Source organism: Epinephelus fuscoguttatus, linkage group LG10, assembly GCF_011397635.1.
Source record: "Epinephelus fuscoguttatus linkage group LG10, E.fuscoguttatus.final_Chr_v1".
Taxonomy (NCBI): domain Eukaryota; kingdom Metazoa; phylum Chordata; class Actinopteri; order Perciformes; family Serranidae; genus Epinephelus; species Epinephelus fuscoguttatus.
Window position 1 is genome coordinate 2,041,595 of NC_064761.1, and position 22,537 is coordinate 2,064,131.

Below are 22,537 nucleotides of genomic sequence, written 5' to 3' on the forward strand. Positions count from 1 at the left end.
TATACGGGGGTGCTCACTGCTGCTGAACATCTTGATTTGACATAGAATGTATTTGTTTTCTAGTAATTCATGATATATAGCCTATTTTGATACAAACATCTGCCTAATTTCTGTTATTAAAAAACTGAAAATGACACGTGCGTTTAATCGGTAGGCATAATCATTACTACGCCTGAATAAATCACCCAGTTGTTCGATCCAAATAAGCTGAGGTGAATAAGTGCGCTGCAGGGCCATCAGAGCTGACTGATTTAAAGTTTGGATTTAAAGTTAAAGTCCCACTGATTGTTACACACCTGAGTGTGTGAAATTTGTTCTCCGTATTTGACCCATCCCCTGAGGGAGCGGTGAGCAGCAGCGGTGCCGCGCTCGGGAATCATGTGGTGATGATTTACGGTGGCGGAGCGCATAAACAAACACTTAGGAGGAGGTAGGTGCTCTCAAATCAAACTTTTTTGAAGGATTATTCATTTACCTGAAGTGTCTTGAAATGAATTTCACCGCTGATTGTTTTCTTGATGGACTCTGATTTTTTATTTGGCTACTTTTTTTTCCGACGTGGCCAAACAATTGAGAGCAGTGAAGCACGGTCCATGTGGATGAACTTGTATGAACCTGAGTTGATTAATGAAGTAACTTGAAGTCAGAAAGAAGGAAAACTGTTTCTAAACCTTTTGATGATGTTTTTGGATGTTTATTTGTGAATGAAATGGCAAGTTCGAAACGACTGCAGCACGTCTGCGCTCATCTAGAGCATCATACCTTGATGAGGTGAAAGAAATACAGATAAATACAGAAAAAATGATAACCCTTTTACTTTTATTATCTTATTATGCCAACTGAAGAATTAAATTCGTTTATTTGGGTGTTTTAGCTCTTTTCTCTGGAGCGGAAACTGAAGCAAATGAGCTCATTAATCAATGAGGGGCAAAAAAAACATGATTTGACGATTAGTTGGCTAAAGGAAAAATCTGTCAAATCAGATTCGACTATGAAAATTCTTAGTCGGGGACACCCCTACAAATAACATAGAGCAGGTACAAATTCCTGGCCTAAATAATGTAGAGTTGAAATTGTCAACTAAAATTATTACAGAGCTTGCAGGTAAAATGGAAAAACATTATTACACTGGCAGCTTTGACAATACTTTTAATGAACAAGCTCATGAGGTATGTGATCGTTTCAACAGTAGGGGTTATCATGATTCAATGGTCCAAATCTGCTTTGATACAGCTTAGTTACAGCAGGTTTATTGGCCTCTAAACCTCCCTCTAGAAGGGACTCAAAATTGGTTCTAGCCACCACCTTTTCTCCATTATCTTATGATATTAAGCAGGTTGTTTTGAAGCACTGGCACATTTTAGCCAGTGATCCTCTCATAGGACATTCTTTCCAAGCCCCGCCTATCTTTGCACATAAACGTGCCAAAAATATAAGAGACATTTTAGTCTAATCTGACTGTTCTTCGACATTTTCTTTCTCCTTCTAACCTTCCTGGGGGCAATTTTCCTTGTTTTAATTGTGCCCAATGTAGTGCCATGATTAAAGGGGACATTTTTCTACATCCCCATACGGGCAAAAAGTTCCGCATACAAACAGAATTACCTGCAAAAGCAAATATGTAGTGTATCTTCTTAAATGTCCATGTGGACTGAGTTATATTGGTAAAACTAGGCGTGAATTGAAAACAAGGATTTCTGAGCACAAATGTAGTATCAGAAACAGAGATGAGAAATCCCCAGTGGCCAGACATTTTAATTCTGTTGGCCGTGATGTCTGCACACTCAAATTTCAGGGGATTGATATGATCCAGCCCCTTAGAAGAGGTGGGAATAGAGACAAACTGTTACTGCAAAGAGAAGCTAAATGGACACATATCTTACAAACAGAGAGTCCTCGAGTTTTAAATGAAGAACTTCTTTTGAGTTGTTTCCTTTGACTGGTTTCTGTAAAATTGTCTTACACGTAAGGATGAGATTTCCTGTTGTCTTTTTTGACCATTAGACTACTTTATGATATATTGTCCCTTTTTATTAGGCCTTCTTTTTTGATACATTTATATTCAGTGTCTTTATACATTTTACAGAGGCTCTACTAATCCTTGAAGCCCCTTTATTCCTCTTTTGAATGTAAATGTCTCCCTCTTTTCAGAGACTTTTTTCACCTAAATTAATCATTTTTCTGTCCCCTCTACTATTTAGGCTACTCAATATTATACTATTGATTAGTAGAGCCCTGTAATGATTTTTAAACTTTTTCTAACTCTATATATTGTTAGTATTGATATTGGTGTAGATTCTCTGTAATAGGTTCAGACTATTTTTCTGGGGTTCTTTTAGTCCCTAGTAGAGTTATATCCAGTGACTTGAAAGCCTATTTTCAGTCTCTTTTCTGTCACCTTAATTCTCCCCTGCTTATTGTCTAACATTTTTCTCATTCAACTAGTCTGAAGCTTAATATTTTTGATGTTCTTATATGTCTCAATGTATATGAATACTTCTGTTTGCATGTATTGATTCTTGTGCATCAGACTTTTCATCACACTTGGCAGTTGTCTTGTGTCAGCCTGTCATTGGTGTCTATTGCCTCTCATTACACCTTGCACTGTGATTGGTGCCAGAACTCTACCTATGTATATATTTTTATATATATATTAGGGGTGTGATGAGATCTCGCCACGAGATCTCGCTAGATTAAACTTGACGATATTTCTCCTCGGATTAAAAATCTGTCTCACGAGATTTGTGAGCTATCCAAACTTCTATTTGTGACCTGTGGGGGCAGTAATGCGCCGTTGCTACGTCTAGCCTGCCAGAACCTAAAGAAGGAGAAGGAAAAGAAGAAGAGGAGGAGAAGGAAGCAGAGTGGAATCAGCCAGAATGACGTCGGAAAATACCGGTATTACCATTGAAGATGCCCCCGCCACTTTCAAATCGTTTGTTTGGCAGCATTTTGGGTACCTGGCGGAAATGATAAATGGCAGTAGAGTGACTGATAAGACACGGACAATATGCAAGCATTGTATGAAAATAATGCCATACACCGCGGCTAATACGAGCACAATGCAGAGACATATACAGCACCACCACAGCTCGGTACTCAAATCAACAACTGCACCTGTGAAGAAAACAGGCCAGACAACGCTGACAAACGCATTCGGACCTCAACTTCCACAGTCAAGCACCAGAGCCACAACAATAACAAGAGACATAGGTGTTTTCATCGCAGCAGATATGAGGCCATTTTCTGTGGTAGAAAGTCAAGGATTTCAGCGACTCATCCACACACTGGAACCGAAGTACACCATCCCATCACGCACGCATTTTACCCGCACAGTGATCCCGAACCTCTATGGAGAGAGTCCAAGAGCAAGGTTGTACAGATCCTGAAAGACGCAGAAAGCATCGCCATAACAACAGATGGTTGGACATCGAGAGGTACGCAAAGCTACATCACAATTACAGCCCACACAGTCAACAATGACTGGAAAATGGAAAGTGTTGTACTACAGACTCGCCCACTTTTCGAGTCCCACACAGGGGCAAACATAGCTCAGGTTTTACAGACAGCTGTTACTGACTGGGAGCTTAAAAAACCCAACCACGGCATCGCTATTGTTACTGACAATGCACGTAATATGGACGTGGCTGTGCGAGAGGCGGAATTGAAGCCGCACATTAAGTGTTTTGCGCACACTATAAATCTTGCAACCCAAGCTGGCCTCGGTGTTCCCCGCGTCGCTCATTTGCTCGGGCAGGTGAGACGTGTGGCTGCTTTTTTTCATCGGAGTTCAACGGCTACCGCGGTGTTAATGTCCAAGCAGAAACAGCTACAACTGCCATCACACAAGTTAATCATGGACATTACGACACGATGGAACAGCACGTTGGATATGCTGGCTCGTTACCTCGAGAGGCAAGCTGCCATAGCAGCAGCTCTCACCATCCCAGAGATAAGACAAAACGCCCGAAGCATTGATACACTTGACAGCTGCAATGTCAGAGATGCTCAAGACCTTGTGAAGCTGCTGCATCCTTTGAAGACAGCCACCACAGTGTTGTGTGAGGAGAAGAGTCCCACAGTGTCTCTCATTGTGCCACTGAAGAGCATGATTGAACAGAACATGACACCAAAAGATGGAGAATCCACCACCATGGCCAACACAAAGACTGCAATCCTCACGAATATTGCAAACAGATACAGTGGGGATGCCTTCAACTATCTGCTGGAGTGCACGGTACTGGACCCAAGATTCCGGACTCTACCTCAGCTAGACCACGACCAGTGTGAGGCCGTCTTCCTGAGGGTACAGGACAGTTGCTGCAAACACAGGTATATATATCACTTTAAATTGTATTGTGTATGTTTGTCAACTAAACATTTTTAAGAGATTGATGAAGTGTGTGTGTTAGAAACATGAGAGCATCTGTGTGTGTGTGTGTGTGTGTGTGTGTGTGTGTGTGTGTGTGTGTGTGTGTGTGTGTGGAGGGCTCTTAGCTGCTTATCAAATTTAACACCAGTATTTCTTCTGTTTAAAGACCACAGCTGAGGAGAGGGAAGAAGGGGCAGCAGGTGGAGCTCACTGTCCCACACACGGTAGAGAGGAGGCTGTGAGAGATGATGAGCCTGAAGTGACAGAACCTGCTCCCAAAAGACAGCACTTGAGGAGCTGTTAGGGAACTCTTTCTCTACTGAGCCAGAGGAGTCCAACAGTTCAAAACAGGCTGAGAGTGAAGTTGAAAACTACAGAAAAGAGGCCTCTATCCCTCTCAGTGGCTGCCCTCTGAAGTGGTGGCAAGAACACTGCTCCCAATATCCTTTGCTGTCTCACCTTGCCAAAGCGTGCCTTTCTGTCCCTGCTACCTCTGTTCCAAGTGAGCGCATCTTTTCAACAGCAGGAGACATAGTTAATGTGCAAAGATCCCAACTGCTGCCAGAGAATGTGGACATGCTAATATTCTTAAAAAAAGAACATGGATGTGTAGTTGCAGCAAGTTGTCAGTGACATACTTGGTCAGGCTCTGTTTGCACTATTTGCACTCTGTATTGACAGAGTATAACTTTGATTTGGTTTTGCACATAATATTGTTTGCACTTTAAAAAAAAAAGGAGGAAATATTTAATTTTATTATTTTTTATTATTGTTTTATTTTAACTTTTATAATTTTTAGTTCTAGTTTCTATTTGTGGAAGAAGTAGTTTATTAAAAGCTCATGCTTACATCATGCATGTAAAGAGTTATAATAAAACATTTCAAAATGCATGTGCAACTCGATTAAATAAGTCTGTTGGTCCAGTCATATATTTTGTCATTGTAGTTTTCTTAAAAGCACACCCGGGTGTGATGATACACTCAGCTCACGAGTCTTTTGTGAGTGCTGTTGACTACAATATATTATGTTACAATATATACAACATACACATATATACATATGGATAAATATATATAAGTTGTTGTTGTTGTTGTTAACAACTATAAAAAATAAATAGAACCTGGAAAATTGAATTTCATTCACCTTGTCTTTCTGAATCAATGTCCAACACATCTATAATGACTGTTTTATTCTATTGTGTGTGTGTGTGTGTGTGTGTGTGTGTGTGTGTGTGTGTGTTCCTACACACCCTGACAGCCCAGTGTAATTCACCAGAGGCAGAAGCTGTGCTGCTTAGAGATGGACTGCTGGTGTCCTTCTGAAATCAGACAAACAAAGGTGACTGTCAGAACTGGATACAACATTTGCTAGATAAAACAAACATCTTCTCCTCTCATGTAGAGCATTTGATACATTGATTTGATTTGATTTGATTTCTTTATTTAAGTGTCATGCTTCAAAGAAGCCCAGCCCTTATGGGCTTATAAAACACTTTATCTCAAAAACAGAAACAATGATCAAACATACAAGTTGGAAACAACCAAGATACAAAACAAATGTGCAATAATACAGATGTACAATAGTAGAATGTAAATACAACAGTCCTCATGATTAGGACAGTGAACCCTAATCTAATCCATTGATATATCTCACTTAAAGAGCAAGGATTGCCTTCTATTCCAGGCTTTGAAAATAAAATTAGCAGTCTTAAAAACCTCAGTCTTAAATAACCACTCCAACTTCTCACCATCATCCGCCCAAAATAAATCAGCTTTTTGTTTTTGCATTTCATCAAACAAGGGAACCCTTAAATCCTCATACTGTGAACAATAAAACATAAAATGAAATTCATTTTCAACCTCTTTCAGATCACAGACATTACATATCCTATTGTCTTCAGGTACCGCAGTAAACCGCCCCACTTCAATAGTGAGGGGTAGAATACCAGCTCTCAGCTGAGCACACAGTGACCTCTGGCTTCTGGTTAGAAAGGACGTAACGTAGGGTTCAGGGCCAAAACTCTGCTTCATTTGAACATATGATCTAAGCTTGGGCTTTAGCCATATGTGATTTAACCATTTCTCTTTATACTGGAGAATTAACTTTTGTTTCAACATATTGACGTTACAACAGAGCATGTTATGAAAAATGTACGCAAGGTCAACCTCCCTAAGAATACAAAGAATTTCCTTTGTCCAGAGGTGACTGTGAGCCTTATCCCAGTTGAAAACCCTTTTTGTTAATCTACTCTCTGGCATATTAATAAAGCGATTCCACAGCCATATCATGTCTCCCTTTTGTTTAATTTCCATAGGCTCCCACCCCATATCTCCCTGTATTGCAAGACTGGGAGCAAATGTATGTACCCCGAGGAAACATCTTATGGCTCTGTTCTGAATAGAATTTACTTTTTTAGCATCCTTGTTACCCCATACTCCAGCTGCATAAATGAGAATTGGACATACACAAGCTTCATAAAGCTGCGAGAATGTGGAGTAACCAATGTCTTTACAGAATTTCATTTTATTAATTATTGACCCTACAGCTCTTCCCCCAGAATCTGCAAGTATTCCAATCCCCACATCATAAGACATGAATTCATCCAAAGTAAAGCCCAGGTATCTATAAGAATCAGTAAATTTCAAAGGCATATCACCCAGTAAAAAGTTCTGTGGAGATCTTGCAGTACCCTTTTTTCTGAAGTGCATAATCTGGGTTTTAGTCTGGTTGAACACAAGCCTCCATTTAGAGCACCAGAGATGAACAACATTCAACATCTTCTGTAAGGTGTCTCCTGACTCTGCCAGAAGAATTAAATCATCCGCATAAAGTAAACAACCCAAAACAACATCGTCCAGAGTTACACTTAGTCCAGAGTCTTTAATCTCTAGGGCTAAATCATTTACAAATATGGCAAAAAGAGTGGGAGATAGTCCATCCCCCTGCTTCACTCCATATGGTGTTGGGAACCAACCTGTAGTCGAGTCATTCACTTGGACACACGCTATAGGAGCCTGATATAATGACTTTATGGCTTTAGAAAATTTTCATTCATCAACACCATACTGGATTAGCTTAAAGAAAAGTAAATCTCTATTAACCCAATCGAAAGCCTTTTGGAAGTCTATAAAGCACGCGTAAGTCGTTTTTTTCTCTTGAATTTTTGCTCTAATAACTGTGGTCACTGTATAGATATGATCAATACAGGACCTGTGCTTCCTAAAACCATACTGTTCCTCGACAAGTAAGTCAGACATCTCCAAATACTGTGAAAGCCTATAGTTAAGAATACAAGAATATATTTTATAAACCGTACTCATGAGACTTACACCTCTATAGTTTAAAGGGACTCTCGGGTCATTTTTGGTAGACTTAGGTATTGGCTTGATAATAGATTTATACCAGAGAGATGGAACAACACTGTATGAAAAACATGTCTGGAATAAACTAAACAACACAGGCAAAACCTTAGGAGTTTTAAGTACTTCATTATAGAGACCCTCTACTCCTGCTGCTTTTCCATTTTTTGCTTTATCAATAGCTCTTGCAACTTCTTCTACATTTATTGATACATTTATTTATTTATTCATTGTTTATTTATAAAGGGACAAGTATGTAGTTTGAAACTGGCAAAATTAATGAAATTAATTACAGTGTTTAATAACATGATAATAACATATGAAAATCACAGAAACCAATCCTAACCATTAAGAGTGTAAAGTATTATTAAAAAAAATGTCTACAGGTTGGAGCCTGTTTTCATACAGAGAATATGGTGCATTTGAGCTTTGATGATGACGTCATACTCACAAACTTGGGGGGAGGGACTGTGAGGTTGAGGCTGGACAGACTGACTTCCTGGCCGCTCTGAGCACAGGCCACCAGCCGCAGAGCTACGTAAAACCCCTGAGAGAGAAAGCACACAGTATGACACATCAAGTCTTTCTCTACCTGAGATATCTTACACTGATGTTGCAGCCCAATTCTAGCCATTTTTATCTCAAGTCAACACAGAGACACTAATGCATGCTTTTATCACCTGCAGAATTGATTACTGTAACGCTCTTCTTTCTGGTCTCTCTAAGAAAAGCACTGCTCCACTACAGCTTCTTCAGAACTCAGCTGCACGAGTTCTGACGAGGACCAGACACCAATTTTAAAGTCTCTGCACTGGCTACCTGTCTGCTTCAGAATCGATTTTAAGATCCTCTTAATAATTTTTAAAGCTCTTAATGGTCTTGGTCCTAATTATTTATCTAATTTGCTTTTAACATATGAGCGCTCTAGAACTCTCAGGTCTTCCGGCAGCGGCCTTTTAATTACTCCAGAAGTTTTAACCAAAACATATGGTGAGGCCTCCTTTTATCATTATGGCCCACGTTTGTGGAACAGTCTGCCTGAGGACCTGAGGAAAACAGAGAATGTGGACACTTTTAAGAGCAAACTCAAGACCTACCTTTTTAGTCTGGCTTTTAACTGATTTTTATTTATTTTATTGTTTTTACATTTTGTCTGGCTGTTAACTGAATTTTATTCATTTCATTAATTTTACCTTATTAGTCTGGCTTTTAACTGAATTTTATTTATTTTATTATTGTTATCTGTTAGATATTTACTGAATTTTAATTTATACAGTTATTTTTACCTAGGTAGGATAGCATTTCCTCCATGTTTTTAAATCTCTGTGTGTGTGTGTGTGTGTGTGTGTGTGTGTGTGTGTGTGTGTGTGTGTGTGTGTGTGTGTGTGTGTGTGTGTGTGTGTGTGTATACGTACGTGTGAGTATGTGTGGGAGAAGGAGGGACATCTCTTGTGTCTATTGTATTGTTTTTATGTAAAGCACTTTGGGCTGCTTCTTTTGTATGAAAAGTGCTCTATAAATAAAGTTTGACTGATTGATTGATAGACATACAACTCTTGTCATACATTATTATTACTGAGAAATAAGAGGTTTTGCATCCACTGTGATTTTCACTTTTTTTGTGAAATACATTCAGCACATCATCAAAGACAGAGCACTGGATGAGAAGTCATCTGTTCCCTACCTGTTTGTCCAGATAGCCTTTTCCATCGGGATCGGCCAAATCCCAGATCTGAAACACAGGACAGCACAAACACACAGCATTAAAAATACACTGAGATCTACTCTTGTGTCTCCCAGTTAATCCTTCATGTATCTCTTTTTAAATGCTTCATATATGGAAATCATTTGTGTATGTTTTGTTCAATCTTAAATTGCCATTCTTTCTCTTTCTATTAAAACATTGTAATATTTTGATGCCTCATCTTTAACTCAAAGGTGGTTTCAGAAGGCAGAAAAACAACCACCATACGTATATGGCCTTCATCAATCTTACCAAAGCACTCAACTCTGTGAACCGTCAGGCCCTCTAGACAATCCTGTCAAAGTGTGGATGTCCAGAAAAGTATGTGCTCCTTCACTACAACATGTCAGCAACACTGCACTGTAATGGTAGTGAGACCGAACCTTTCAAGGTAGAAACTGACATGAAACAAGAATGCATCACTTCCCCCACCCCTTTCACACATTTCATTGCAACAATTCTCCACCTCATTGGTCACAGTGTAGCCCCAGGTGTTGAGATCATCTGTAGAACAGATAGCAAGCTGCTTAACTTAAACTGTTACGAGGCCAAGCTCACGATCTTTCTCACATCTATCGTGGACCTGCAATATGCAGATGATTAAAAAACAGCTCAATACTAACTTTTGGAGTGGAAATGTGCAAAAACATTTTTGGCAACACCAGACATTAAACAAAAGCCTGAGACTATATCTTATTAAATTACTGTAGGCTGTAAAGGCACGACCTCTCAGCAGAAGGCAGAAGATAATGTTATCTCAGCTGCCTCTGTTCCACTCACACTCACCTTAGGGCTGGTTCCATAGCTGCCTGTACCGGAGAGCAGTGTGAAAGAGAGGTGCTCACTACAATGCTACAGGCATCAAAATCCTCTATGATATAAACACCAAAGCTCTGTGATACTTAGCCAGCATAGCATTAGCATCCTCAGCTGCCAGCTCCACCACTACCTTGATGGTTGCGCTGAGGGCACGACATTTAAATATAGCTGACTAGAGTTGGGTACTGTTCACATAACTCATACCAGTGTTGGTGTAGGTACCTCAAATTCAGTACCAGTTCTCCATGCTACCTTTTTTTCATAACTTTTGTCTGTCTGTTGGCTAATAACAAAAATGTGATTTCTAAATGAGATGCAGTCAACAAGCAATTCTGCTCCTCTGCTCTTTTCTAATCACACAGAGTGTCTCTGTCTGTCTGTCTGTCGGTATGCACGCAGGTTTCTGCTCATCTCCCTTGCTCTCTGATGTGACACAACTGACAAATATGTGGAATAACTACGTTATTTAAAAAACAGAATAAGAAACAGTAGTGACACAAGGCTATTTCTAAAAATAAAAGAAAAAAGAAAACAGACCAGATAGACCAAAATCAGCACTGCAGCGATAGTTTTAGCTTGCTGGAAAACAGACAAAGCTCCGTAGTTGGCGTCCAAGCTTCGGGGCACTTCGCAGAGCTTCCTTTACAAAGTCTCCTTTCTTAACCCGACGGCTCTGCGGAGGTCAGTGTCTGCGCCACAAAGGGCCCCGAAGCCAAGAAGCCTACTGCAGAGTTCCACCAGTGTTTCCCATTAATTAACGAAACTATGGCGGTCCGCTATAGTTTAATTTGACCCACCATAGTTTCTAAATAAAAGATTTAGGCTGCCGAAAGTATTGACTTCTCATGATATAAATAATATCTCGACCGCCGTAGTGTTTTGTGCCCAAGTGTTCAGGCTGTCAGATCCAGCGCTCGACAGTGCGAGCATTTCACTCCACTAAAAATACGTGTGTGGGAACTGTAAAAAAAAATATTTAGGGGCACATGCGTGCATAAAAAAATCAGCCGAAGCAGCCTATATTTTTGTCAATAAAAAAATATGATAATCTAACCGCAAATGTTGGAGGAACTCCAGCCGCCTTCCCTCTTCCCTCTTCCCCGTCTGACACGGTTATGGGCGGTTTTCCAAGCCACCGTCGGCACAATGAATCTAAGTCCCACTGTCGGCTGGGTGGAAATAAGTCAAAGGGCTCTAGTTTTCCGGCGCAGCGCAGGGTGGCGAACCCCGCGCAGAGCCAGTTTCGAGCAGCGCAACCCGAGGGGCGCTCAGTTTGGTAGTTTGGCAGACCGAGGTGCGCTGAGATGGGTGTGGTGGCGCAGCAGGGGAAGGTGTCGACAGATCCAGCTTGGCACAGTGACAGTTTCGTGCCAAAAGGCTTCGCTGAAGGTGCGCTAAAAGCTCGCCAGCTGAAACCAGGTCTACTGTCAGCACAGGGGGAGCGCAGCCGGTGTAAGCCGAAGTTTGGCTGACCGGCGGACAGTGTGCACCCGTCACCAAAACCTCACAGGCAGGTCTCCAGAATATCAGGCACATTAACAATGCAATAAATATCCACAAAACCACTATTCAATGCACATAAATCTATCTCTATCGACAGTCCCGTCATATCTGATGTCAGATCAAAGGGGATTGGCACGTTTGGCACGCGTAATGGAAACCCAACCTGATTTGATTAAACAGCTGCAAACTAATGAGTTCACATCTCTCTCAGCCAACCACAAACAGCCACAGCATCAGATAGGGAGTATATATTCAGCATCTGTCATCTTAGAAAAGTCAAAAGAAAAGAAACAGAGTGAGACTGCGAGAGAGAAAGAGAGAGAGCGCGCGCACGAGAGAAACGCAACATTGATTTACAATTTTTTTATTTTTTTTTATTTTTATTTTTTTGCTTTATTTTGGCAAAATATGCATAACAGCATCATCCAACACACAAAGCAGTATATACATATGTACATAGGTAAATATTACCTCACAAAAACCAGGGGAACCAAGGGTTAAAGAAAAAGAAAGAAAGAAAAAGAAACAACCAAACAAAACAAAACAGAACACAAACAGCCAAATAAGGAAAAAAGCCATTGCCAGTAATGTTCCTAAATAGTGTCCGTTATTGTTCTTAAAGTGGGGCTATATTGAGCCTCTCAAAAATACAGTTAGTTTTCATGGCTTTTTTACTCTTACTGTCTTTTATTGACGCTGCGTATTGGTGGATTTCTTGGATGAATTGTTCCAGGCTGGGTTTGGATTCTGCCCACTTTTTCTTGTGGATGTGGAATTTGGCCATGAGCAGTATCAGTTGTATTAAGAATACTGTGTTTTTGTCTATTTTATTGTTTTCAAAAGAGATAAAAATGTCCTTTTCCTGTAGAGTGACCGTTTGTCCAATTGTTCTTCTTATGAAGTGTTGAATGTCCATCCAAAATATTTTTGAATACACACATTTATAGAACAGGTGCTGTATTGTTTCATTTTCCTTCCACAAAAAACACAGAGAAAGTCCATATCAATTTGAAATCTTTCCAGAGTCTTTTTAGCTGGATAGATGTTGTGCATTATCTTGAAAGAAACTTCCTTTACTTTGTTTCCAATACAGAACCTTCCACCAACCAACCACGCTTTGTTCCAGTTGATGTCACCATATTGAGAGTTCCAGAAGAATTGACCTGGTGGCAGAGTTGTAATTTGTAAGCAGTTTCTAATATGTTTATTGGAGCAACGTTTCTTTGTAATATCTATTCCATCAATGAAAATTGCACTGCTGAGTGAGTCCTGGTTAGAGACTCCTGATCCTCTGAGGAGGTGCAGTATGCCCCTTGGTACAGCGTCAAAAACTATGGCATATTCTCTTGGTGAAACTGGAAACTGAAATTTAGAGAGAAATTCATCGTAACGGAGCAGTTGTCCTTCTTTATTAAGAAGTTGACTTACTAGAACGATACCATGGTCAAACCATTTTTGATAAAACAGTGACTTGTTTTTATACAGAATATTCTCATTGTTCCAGATGTAAAGGTTGGTTGGTGAAAAGTTATGCTTGTAAATCAGTTTCCATGCGAGAAGGGCTTGTTTGTGGAAGTTAGATAATTTGATCGGTAATTTTTCAATTTTATAATTACACTTCAATAAAAATTTTATTCCACCAACACCATAAAAGACATGCTTAGGAAATGTATTCCAGATGTTTTCATTCTCTTTGATCACAATGGATAACCATTTCACTTTGAAAGTATTATTCAATGTTTCAAAACTCAGTACCTCCAAACCACCTCTACTCCTGGGGTTACACATAATCCCTTTCTTTAATTAATGACATTTATTCCTCCAAATAAAGTTAAACAGAGTTTTATCTAAGTTTTTGCAGATTTCAGGAGGCATAGCTAAAGCTAAGGATACATAAACAGACCTTGATATACCTTCAGCCTTAGAGAGAAGCACTCTCCCGTTCAGTGAGAGGTCCCTCATCAGCCACATATTAAACCTTTTACTTACTTGTTGAATTATTGGATTATAATTCAGATCACAGCGAATGTTTGCATTTTTATTAATCACAACACCTAGATAAGTAACTGAGTTTTTCACAGGAATATTGTCAAGTTGTACTAGATCACATTTTTTAAGTGGAAACAGCACAGATTTATTTAAGTTCATCCTCAGGCCTGATACAGCTGAGAATTCTCCAATACATCTAATGGCTGTATTCACCTCATATTTGTTTTTTAAAAATATTGCTGTATCATCAGCCAGTTGAGATAATTTAAATTCTCTGTCTAGAGTTCTAACTCCTAGGAATGGATATTTTTTGATATGCACTGCCATAACCTGTACGACTAGCAAAAATAAAAGAGGACTCAGTGGACAGCCTTGTCTAATTCCCGCCTAACCTCAAATCTGGGAGTTGTTCCATTTGTTAGCTTCACTGAGCTGTTACATCCTTTATACAAAGTTCTGACTACTTTGAGAAATCCTTTTCCAAATCCAAAGAATTGAATGACTTTGGTGATAAACTGGTGATTAATGGTATCAAATGCTTTATAAAAATCGATAAACAAGATAAGGCTATCATCCAATATATAATCATTATAATCAGTCATATCCAGTATTAGTCGTATGTTATTGGTTATGTTTCTACCAGGAATAACCAGATTGTTCTTCATCGATAATTTCATTTAATCCCAACTTTAATCTTTTGGCAAATATCAAGGCAAAAATCTTGGCATCGTTGTTCAGTAGACTAATTGGTCTCCAGTTCTCAATGTTGAGTTTATCTTTTTGTGGTTTTGGAATTAATTTAATAAGACCTTGTTTCAAAGTTGGAGGTAGCTCCTCTTTTTCTAGAGCTTCCTCAAACATTGCTACCAAAAAAGGAGCTAATGTTGTATTAAAATCTTTATAAAACTCACCTATTAGTCCATCATTACCTGGAGATTTGTTGTCTTTTAAAGCATTAATACAGTTTTGTACATCTATTATATTGATTTTTTGATCACATATTGATTTAAAATTATCATCAATTTTTTAATCTCTGGTTCCATTCCTTTCAGAAACACATCCATATCATCTTCATTCAGCTGATCTGCTCCATACAGTCCCTCATAGAAACTGGCCACAAACTGTGAGATTTGCTTTTCATCATCACATATGATATCATTGATTCTGAGTTTACTCAATGAAGATTGTTCAAAGTTTCTTTTTTCTAAATTAAAAAAGTATTTTGTGCATTTCCCACCTTGTTCGAGCCACTTTCTTCGGGATCTGACAAAAGCACCTCTGGCCTGATCTTCATATGCTTTATCAAATTCTGCTTGTGCAATTGTCAGTTCTATCACCTCTTCCTCTGACAGATTTATTTTCCCTGATAAACTCATAATTTTTTCAACAATTTCAGATTCTTTTTCTTTATTCCTTTTTGAGAGTTTTTTACTTACTAATATAGCCAGGGTCCTGATTTCAACTTCATTAGCTCCCAGCATTGTCCAAAATTTTTAAAAAATCTTTGCTTGTTTCCAATATTTGTCTATGATTTCTTGGGCTTTTTTTTAAATTCTTTGTCATGTATCAGGGTTTTATTTAATTTCCAGTATTCACTATTAGAGTTATGACTCCTTATTCCCATATTAATCCTAATTGTTACGCTTTTGTGATCTGTAAGAACTGTTGGTTCTATTGTAACCGAATCCACTTTGTTTTCAATATCTGATGAGATTAACCAGAAATCTATTCGTGATTGAAGAGACCCATCTTTGTTGCTCCATGTATATGCTTTTTAGTCTAGGTTCATGTGTCTCCAGATGTCAATCAAACTTAACCTGTCACAGACATTTTCCAGCTCATTTATTTGTTTCTCTCTGGGAGGCCATCTATCCATGCTTTCATCCATCACTGTGTTAAAGTCCCCACCCCATAAAACTTTAGCTGAAGGAAAAGTTGATAGCAGTTGAGCAATCTTATTTTCCAGTGTTGAGAATAACGTTATATTCAATTGCTTGTTATTGAAAGCATACGTATTTACGAGAATGAACTGAAAGTGGTCCAGTTCTATTAAAAGAATTATCCATATCCCATTTGTACCTGCAAAATGATTGATTACATGGCCTTTGAATTTCCCGAGCAAAATAGCTACCCCTGCTGATCTATTACTACCATAAGAAAACCATATATCCTTACCCCACTGACTCCTCCAATATATCATATCTGTTTGTACAGCATGAGTTTCTTGAACAAAATAAAAGTCAGCCCCTTTATTTTGGCAATATAAAAAAAGACATTTCCTCTTCAATTGGTTTTTGATACCCCTGGCATTAACAGAAAGAACAGAAATTGACATCAATCAACAAATAAGGAAAAAAAAAAAAAAAAAAAAAGAGAATAGAAATAATAATAATCGCACCTACTCAGAAACCTCTCTGGGTTGGGAGCGGGTGCAACTATGACTGGCTATTGCAGCAGATTAGACCGTATTTAAACTTAAAATTCACCTCTCTACATTTCTCTCGGAGGGATCAATCAAACAAAAACCAAAATACCAGTCAAAGCAATATTTCCGAGATAAGGGGGGAAAGAAAAAAAAAAAAATCTCAAAGTCAAGATGCACTAACAGCCAGCGGCTGTAGTATTACTAAGGAGAGGGGGAAAAAAAGAAGGCATCTTACATGTCCTTGGCTGAGATTCTTTTACCATAGATGTAGGCGTGCGCTCCTCTGAAGCCGGCTTTCTTCCCCTCTTTCCTTGCCTTCCCTATCTGTGGCCACAGCTGATTCCTGGATTCTTTGACTTCTTGCGTCAGGTCCTCCATGATCTTTATTCTTCTTTCTTTGAGGAACTCTGCTGTTCTGGCATCCCTCCAGATCTTATCCCGGTGGGACCTTGGCAGAAAGCGTACTATTACGCGACGGCTGGAGAGCTCGTGTCCAGAGCGCGGACCCACTAGGTGTACGATGTCCACCGTGAGAGGCAGCTGGTTCGCAATATCAGGGGAGATTTGACCAAACAGGTCAATGATGATTTTCTTGATGTCCTCCCCTGTCTTCTCCGGTATCCCCGCAACTCGTAGGTTCCATCGTCTCGAGTAAGCATCCATGTCGTTGTATTTGTCACGGAGCTCCGTGCTGGTCTTCCCCAGGGCTGCGGCTTCTGCCTGGAGGGTGTTCATTTGTCCGTTCATGTCCTCCACCCGTCCCCACAGAGCCTCCAGTGAGTCTGTGACACTCTTCGTTGTTTTTGTGTTTTCTTTCACTGCTTCCTCCAGTGATTGGAGTCGTTCAAGGGATTCGACTTGTCTCTTCTCTATTCTCTCCAGAATGCTTAGTGACACCATTTCACAGTCCTCCGGCTCGTCACTCACCGGTTTCTTTTTTTCCTCTTTGATTTTGGCCCTATGGGGACTTCAGGTAAATGTTCCGGGGTCGGTTCCTCTTCCTCATCAATAAGGCTGTCTATTACCTTGAGTTGGTCGTCCAGGCGGTTACGTGCATAAGCATGCATCGTATTTATTAAGTTCTTGTCCACATCCATCGCAATGATGTCTTAACTCACACAGGTAACTCAGTCCAACGCTGAAATGTTTGTAGAGCACGTGGAGGAGGAGGAGGAGCACGTCTGTTGTTTGGTGCTTATCCCAGTCAGTTTCTGAGCAAAGTTCATTCAGTTCTTTCTTTCCTCTTTTTTCTCCCCTTCCGAACTGTGATTTAAGTTTCAGAGAGGTAAATTTTCTTTTGGTTTGTTTTTAGTTTCTGCTCATGCTGCAAAGCCCCTGAGCCTTTAAACCTGCAGCGCAGTTAGCATCGTGACATGTCCAATATCAAACTTAAAGCACTCCCCTTTGCCCTTGATTTACAATTGTGGTGACCTCCTCCCAGGCTACCTTTGCATCATCAGCCCGTGGAGGTCTGCTCGCAGTTCCGTATATTCGGACACTGCGAGCTTGGACCTCCCGGACCAAAACATCAGTTTCCTCCTGGGAGAAGTTTGGCCGTCTGACGCTGCTGCTCTCTTCTGCCATGGCGAACTGAGTAAACTCTCATTACGCCTTCGTGCGGCACATTTAAGGGCGAGGAGAGGGGCTCATTTGATTGGTGTGATGTGTGTAAAACCCACTCCACGCCTTCTCTCTTCCCTCTTTCCGACTTGCGCAGGTAGGAGGGACGGAGGTGGGACAGACGAGTAGCTCCGCCAGCGCACACGGTGTGCCAAACTTGCAAAATCCGCCTGGCCACACCCAGTTGGCGAAGCGCAGGTGCGCTGCGCCCCCGCCTCGCCCGGTCTGCGAAACTAGAGCCCAAAGTGTGGAGAAGAGGGACCGGGAAAAGCGGCGGACCTCCGGGGAAGCCTGCTCCGTTCTCCCTGTAGTTAGGGACCGTTTGCCACGGTACTGCTGCTGGGCAGGGTGGAAATAAGTCCTTCAGAGTTACAGAGGACCTGGAGAATGTTTTAGGATAGTAATAACATTATATAAGATAATCATATTACAAAGATAATATAAGATTTAATAACATTAAAGACAAAATTAAATTGCGATACTTTTTCAAAACTTGATGATTTTACCGTTCTGTACATTTTGTATAAACAAATCCCTCCACCCCCCCACCCCCACCCCACCCCCACCCCACCCCAGTTTCCCAAAATCCTGTGGGAAACACTGGTTCCACATCCACACTTCATCCCTGTACAGATGAATTAATACAGTTGAAAGTCCTTTATCAACTGCATTTTTCAAATGCTTGCTGTGGATACTTCACACTCATCTTTAACATGGCAGCACAGAAGATCCGCACAATAAGCACATTTTCAAGGTGGACACCCAAGACTAGTGTCACCAATTTAGTTTCTGACCAAAGGTCTCCCTTTCTATTCCTGAGATAAAGCACTGAATAATGGCCAGAGGTGTTTTTTCATCACTTCATTTTTTTTTATCCTATTTGTGTTAAATTTTGTCATAATGAGCATATGAATTCTTGAATTATGGCCAAAAAGCGGCTTTGTGAGGTCACACTGACTTTTGACAATCAAAATCTAATCAGTTCATTGTTGAGTCCAAGCGAACTTTTGTCCCAAATCTGATTAAATTCTTTCAAGGCCTTCCTGGGATATCACTTTCATGAGAATGACACAGACCAAGGTCACAGTGGCCTTGAACTTTGACCCATGACCACAAAAATCTAGACAGTTCATTGTTGTTTCCAAGTGAACGTTTGTGCCCTCAAGGTGTTCTTGGGATATTGTGACAACCACATCTATCGCTGGCACAGAGGCATAAAAACAAAAATTTATATTATATAAGATTTATGTGTTTATACTAGGGCTGTGATGGTATGTATTTTTTCTCACAGCGGTGACAGAGTGACGTGCCTCATCCAAATTCACTGGTTGCCCCTTGTCATCTGGCACAAATCCAAAATGTGCCCAAATTAGCGACTTAAAGGAATACTCCGACGATTTGGGAGTTATGCCCCTTCCCTATCATTTTCATACTGAGACAGCATGATGGATATCATTGCCTACAGTAAAAGTGAACAAATAAACGTTACAGAAACCCTGAAGCTGGCATTTCTGCACGTGCATTTAAAATAAACATGTTTAAACATTAATTCAAAAAACGAGAGTCCGTTTTAGTCGTTTTAGAAAAGGTTTGATACATGAACTATAGTGTGTTTACGCCCTGCGCGGAGGGATACACCGGTGAGCAACAGCTGCAGCTGGCTCTGGGACAGGTACGCTAGGTCACTCAGTAAAAGCAAACAAAGACACGACACAGATGATATAACTCACTCGACTGAAAGCTGTCCATCAGCTCCTGCAGGCCTGGGCGTTTTTTCCAGTTGAACTTAGTGATTGCTGCAAAGTTTTCACTCCTTGTGATGCACTCTCTGCGGCGGTTTTCCTCCTGATGATATATCTCCCCAGCGATGGTAGCACCGAATCCCATTCTGTGCAGCCAAATGATTCAACCTCCGTAGGAATATGTCAGCTAGCCCCGCAGCTACACCACCAGTCCTCCCCTGACCTCCGTCTCCCCTCGGCCCGTTGCTGCTCTGCCGCTCCGGAGGATTCAGCCTCTCTTCTCGCCCGCTCAGCATCCAACAGATGGAGTTCCTCATCTGTATGCTTCGGCTCAAACAGGTATGGCTCTGGGTCTGTGTCCGCTGCAAGAAACTCCTCAAAATCTCGTTCAAAGTCGTCCATTGCAGCTACTATATAGGAGATATGGCTAGGCTAAATAAACAGCTGAGTTTTGTTTACAGGCTACGTCTGTGCCTGTGCCTGCTCACCGGTATCCACCATCCAGGCAACAATATCCATCTTGTTGTCTCAATATGAAAATGATAGAGGAAGGGCATAACTCCCAAAATGTCTGAGTATTCTTTTAACATTTGGCTTGGGAACCAGATCCGCCGCCATGATGAATCATCTTTTTTTTGTTTGTTTGTTTGGGGTTTTTTGTGCGGTGATGACCTCTTCACCGTGGTAGGCATCATGTGACCGCAGTATTGCGTTGATGCGGTTATTGTCACAGCCCTAGTTTATACTCAAACAGCACCTACTCAGGTTAAATCCAATGTCATCTACTATTAATATTTTCACAGTTTAAGTACAAAGTGAATCTCGATGACTAAAGCTGTACCTCAACTCTGTTATCCAAAGTCAACAGTATAACATTACCACAACAAACTCAATTTTTTTTATTTATGTAAGCCATTTTTAACCAGGTTAATCCCATTGAGATCAGTGATCTCTTTTTCAAGGGAGACCTGGCCAAGACGGCAGCATAAAAATTACAACACAACAATGAACAGCAAGGACATAAAAAACACAAACATAAAAGATACTCACTAAGATATAAATGTATAATAATGTGTAATATCATCCAAAGGTAAACAGTGAGGAGGGGGAGATGCGAGCTGCCTTCTACCTGCCAACACACTCTGGAAACATGCCTGGAAGGTCTGCTCTAGTTATCCAGATGACATACATTGAACACAAACCCTCTAATTAAAATCTCACTAATCCCTGGAATAACCTCTGACAGAATCAACCAACCAATAGGTAATGAGAAATCACAAACATGGTAATTATGGATTTGAGAAATTTTAACTTTGAGCTCTCTCTTAACATTCATCAAATTATTTCTGTCACTTGTTATATGACAAATAAAGTACCTGAATGTATAAATACCTTCAAAGAGAGACTGTATAAAACTGTGCTATATACTGTAGGCCTATATATATTTATTTTGATGTCAAACAGCCAACATCCATTAACCATTAACTAACCACTTAAATTTCAAGAAACAAACAAAAAATTATAGCTGCTGCGCAGCGATGGGTCGGGTCGGGGCATTTTTAGGCAATTCTGAGCAACCTCTGGAACCTAAGACGGTCATCTACCGCTCTGAGCTAATTGGCAAGTAGCAACTCAACAGTGGCTTCAGAAATTGAGTAAGCCATTCAATGTTGTGTAGGAAGGCAGATTTGAAACCACTGTAAAAAATTTAGTTATTAAGACAAAAATCTGAAAATACACATATTGCATCTAGATAGCATGGAGATGTTGGTAATTTGTTTGTAACAATGATTGTTTCACTTATGGAGCAAATCAATCATTGTTTGTAACAATGATTGATTTGCTCCATAAGTGAAAAACAGATGTTTAAAATTGCCATTTTTACATTGACTCCAATTGTTCACATTAGAGCAAAATTCAAAATGCTGTCAAAAATTCAGTTTTTGAGATAAAATTCTGAAATTTGCCACACATCATCTACCATGACTCTAGAATTTTGTCCTTTTTTCATGAACATTGAAGATTTATTTAGCAAGAATTTGCATGTATATGATTACAGTACCATTTACAGTCAAACATTTTGATGCACTGTAGGCTCAATTTTTGATAAATCAAAAATCTGAGGAACATAGTTTTTGTAGGATAGTCTGAAGATGCTCTGTAGCAAGTTTGGTGTCAACTGAGCAAAAATTGTGGGAGGAGATAGGTTTAATATGTTTTACAGTTTTTGAAAAAAAAAACAGAGTGATGAACTTCATAATTTTCTTCAGTGTTAGGGCTACAATTTGATGAAAGTTGGTTGTGAAGTTGTAGCACATATGGTTGATTTGTTATGAATTTTCAAAGTTTTGAACTTTAGACGCTTGCTGTAGTGCCACCATCAGGACTACTGGCTTGAGTTTACAGCTGATGATATCTGGCAAGAGACTGGACCTTTGTGCAAAGTTTGGTGAGTTTTCACCCATGGGAAGTATGATTTCCTCGGAAGAAGAAAGAAGAAAGAAGAAGAATACCTAGGATTACAATAGTGTCCTGGCAGCTTAGCTGCCCAGACCCTAAAAAGGCACAAAATACAAGAGGCCTTTCCTTTTAGTCCAGCACTCCTTTGATTGAGTGAGCTCTAGCGCTGCATCTGAAAGCACTATCCATTTAGAAGTGATGAAATCTTAATGTTTTGTGATGTAAATGTTTTGCCTGTCATTTTATTTTCTGTTGGCTTTGCTGACAGACAGAGGGCTAGCTGCATTAAGATGTGAAAACATGCCTACTACCCAGCCTCTGGTCTCCACCGTTTTTTTTTTGGCTGCTCAGCACTGCACACCACCCAGTTCAGGGGAGAGCTAATATTAGCTAGCCAGCACTGCCACTCATTTGGAAATTATAGGTGTTAACGCCATCCCGATAGCAGAACACATTGCTGGGGAAACAGTGCGCCCACCCTCCCGTCTCCCCTTTGGTCGCAC

General features: G+C 40.1%; 2 protein-coding genes across 9 annotated transcripts in view; one reads left to right on the top strand and one right to left on the bottom strand.

The window, feature by feature from the left end:
* The window catches only part of LOC125895865 (epidermal growth factor receptor substrate 15-like 1), a 167,520-nt gene that overhangs the window by 140,616 nt on the left and 4,367 nt on the right, over nucleotides 1–22,537 (bottom strand). For all 8 annotated transcript variants that reach the window (XR_007450216.1, XR_007450215.1, XR_007450217.1 and 5 more), the window contains exons 4-6: nucleotides 9,417–9,464; nucleotides 8,184–8,279; nucleotides 5,623–5,691 (exon numbers count right to left, since the gene is read on the bottom strand). Coding sequence is in view for 5 of the 8 variants with exons in the window: in XM_049588034.1 (XP_049443991.1) it covers nucleotides 5,623–5,691; nucleotides 8,184–8,279; nucleotides 9,417–9,464 (213 nt within the window). In the remaining 3 variants the exon portion in view is untranslated. The remainder of the gene's footprint in view (nucleotides 1–5,622; nucleotides 5,692–8,183; nucleotides 8,280–9,416; nucleotides 9,465–22,537) is intronic.
* Nucleotides 3,325–5,082, top strand: LOC125895895 (zinc finger BED domain-containing protein 4-like). Its single transcript, XM_049588089.1, has 2 exons — nucleotides 3,325–4,332; nucleotides 4,539–5,082. Exons 1-2 carry the CDS (start codon nucleotides 3,491–3,493, stop codon nucleotides 4,612–4,614), a joined length of 918 nt encoding a protein of 305 aa, XP_049444046.1. The 5' UTR covers nucleotides 3,325–3,490; the 3' UTR covers nucleotides 4,615–5,082.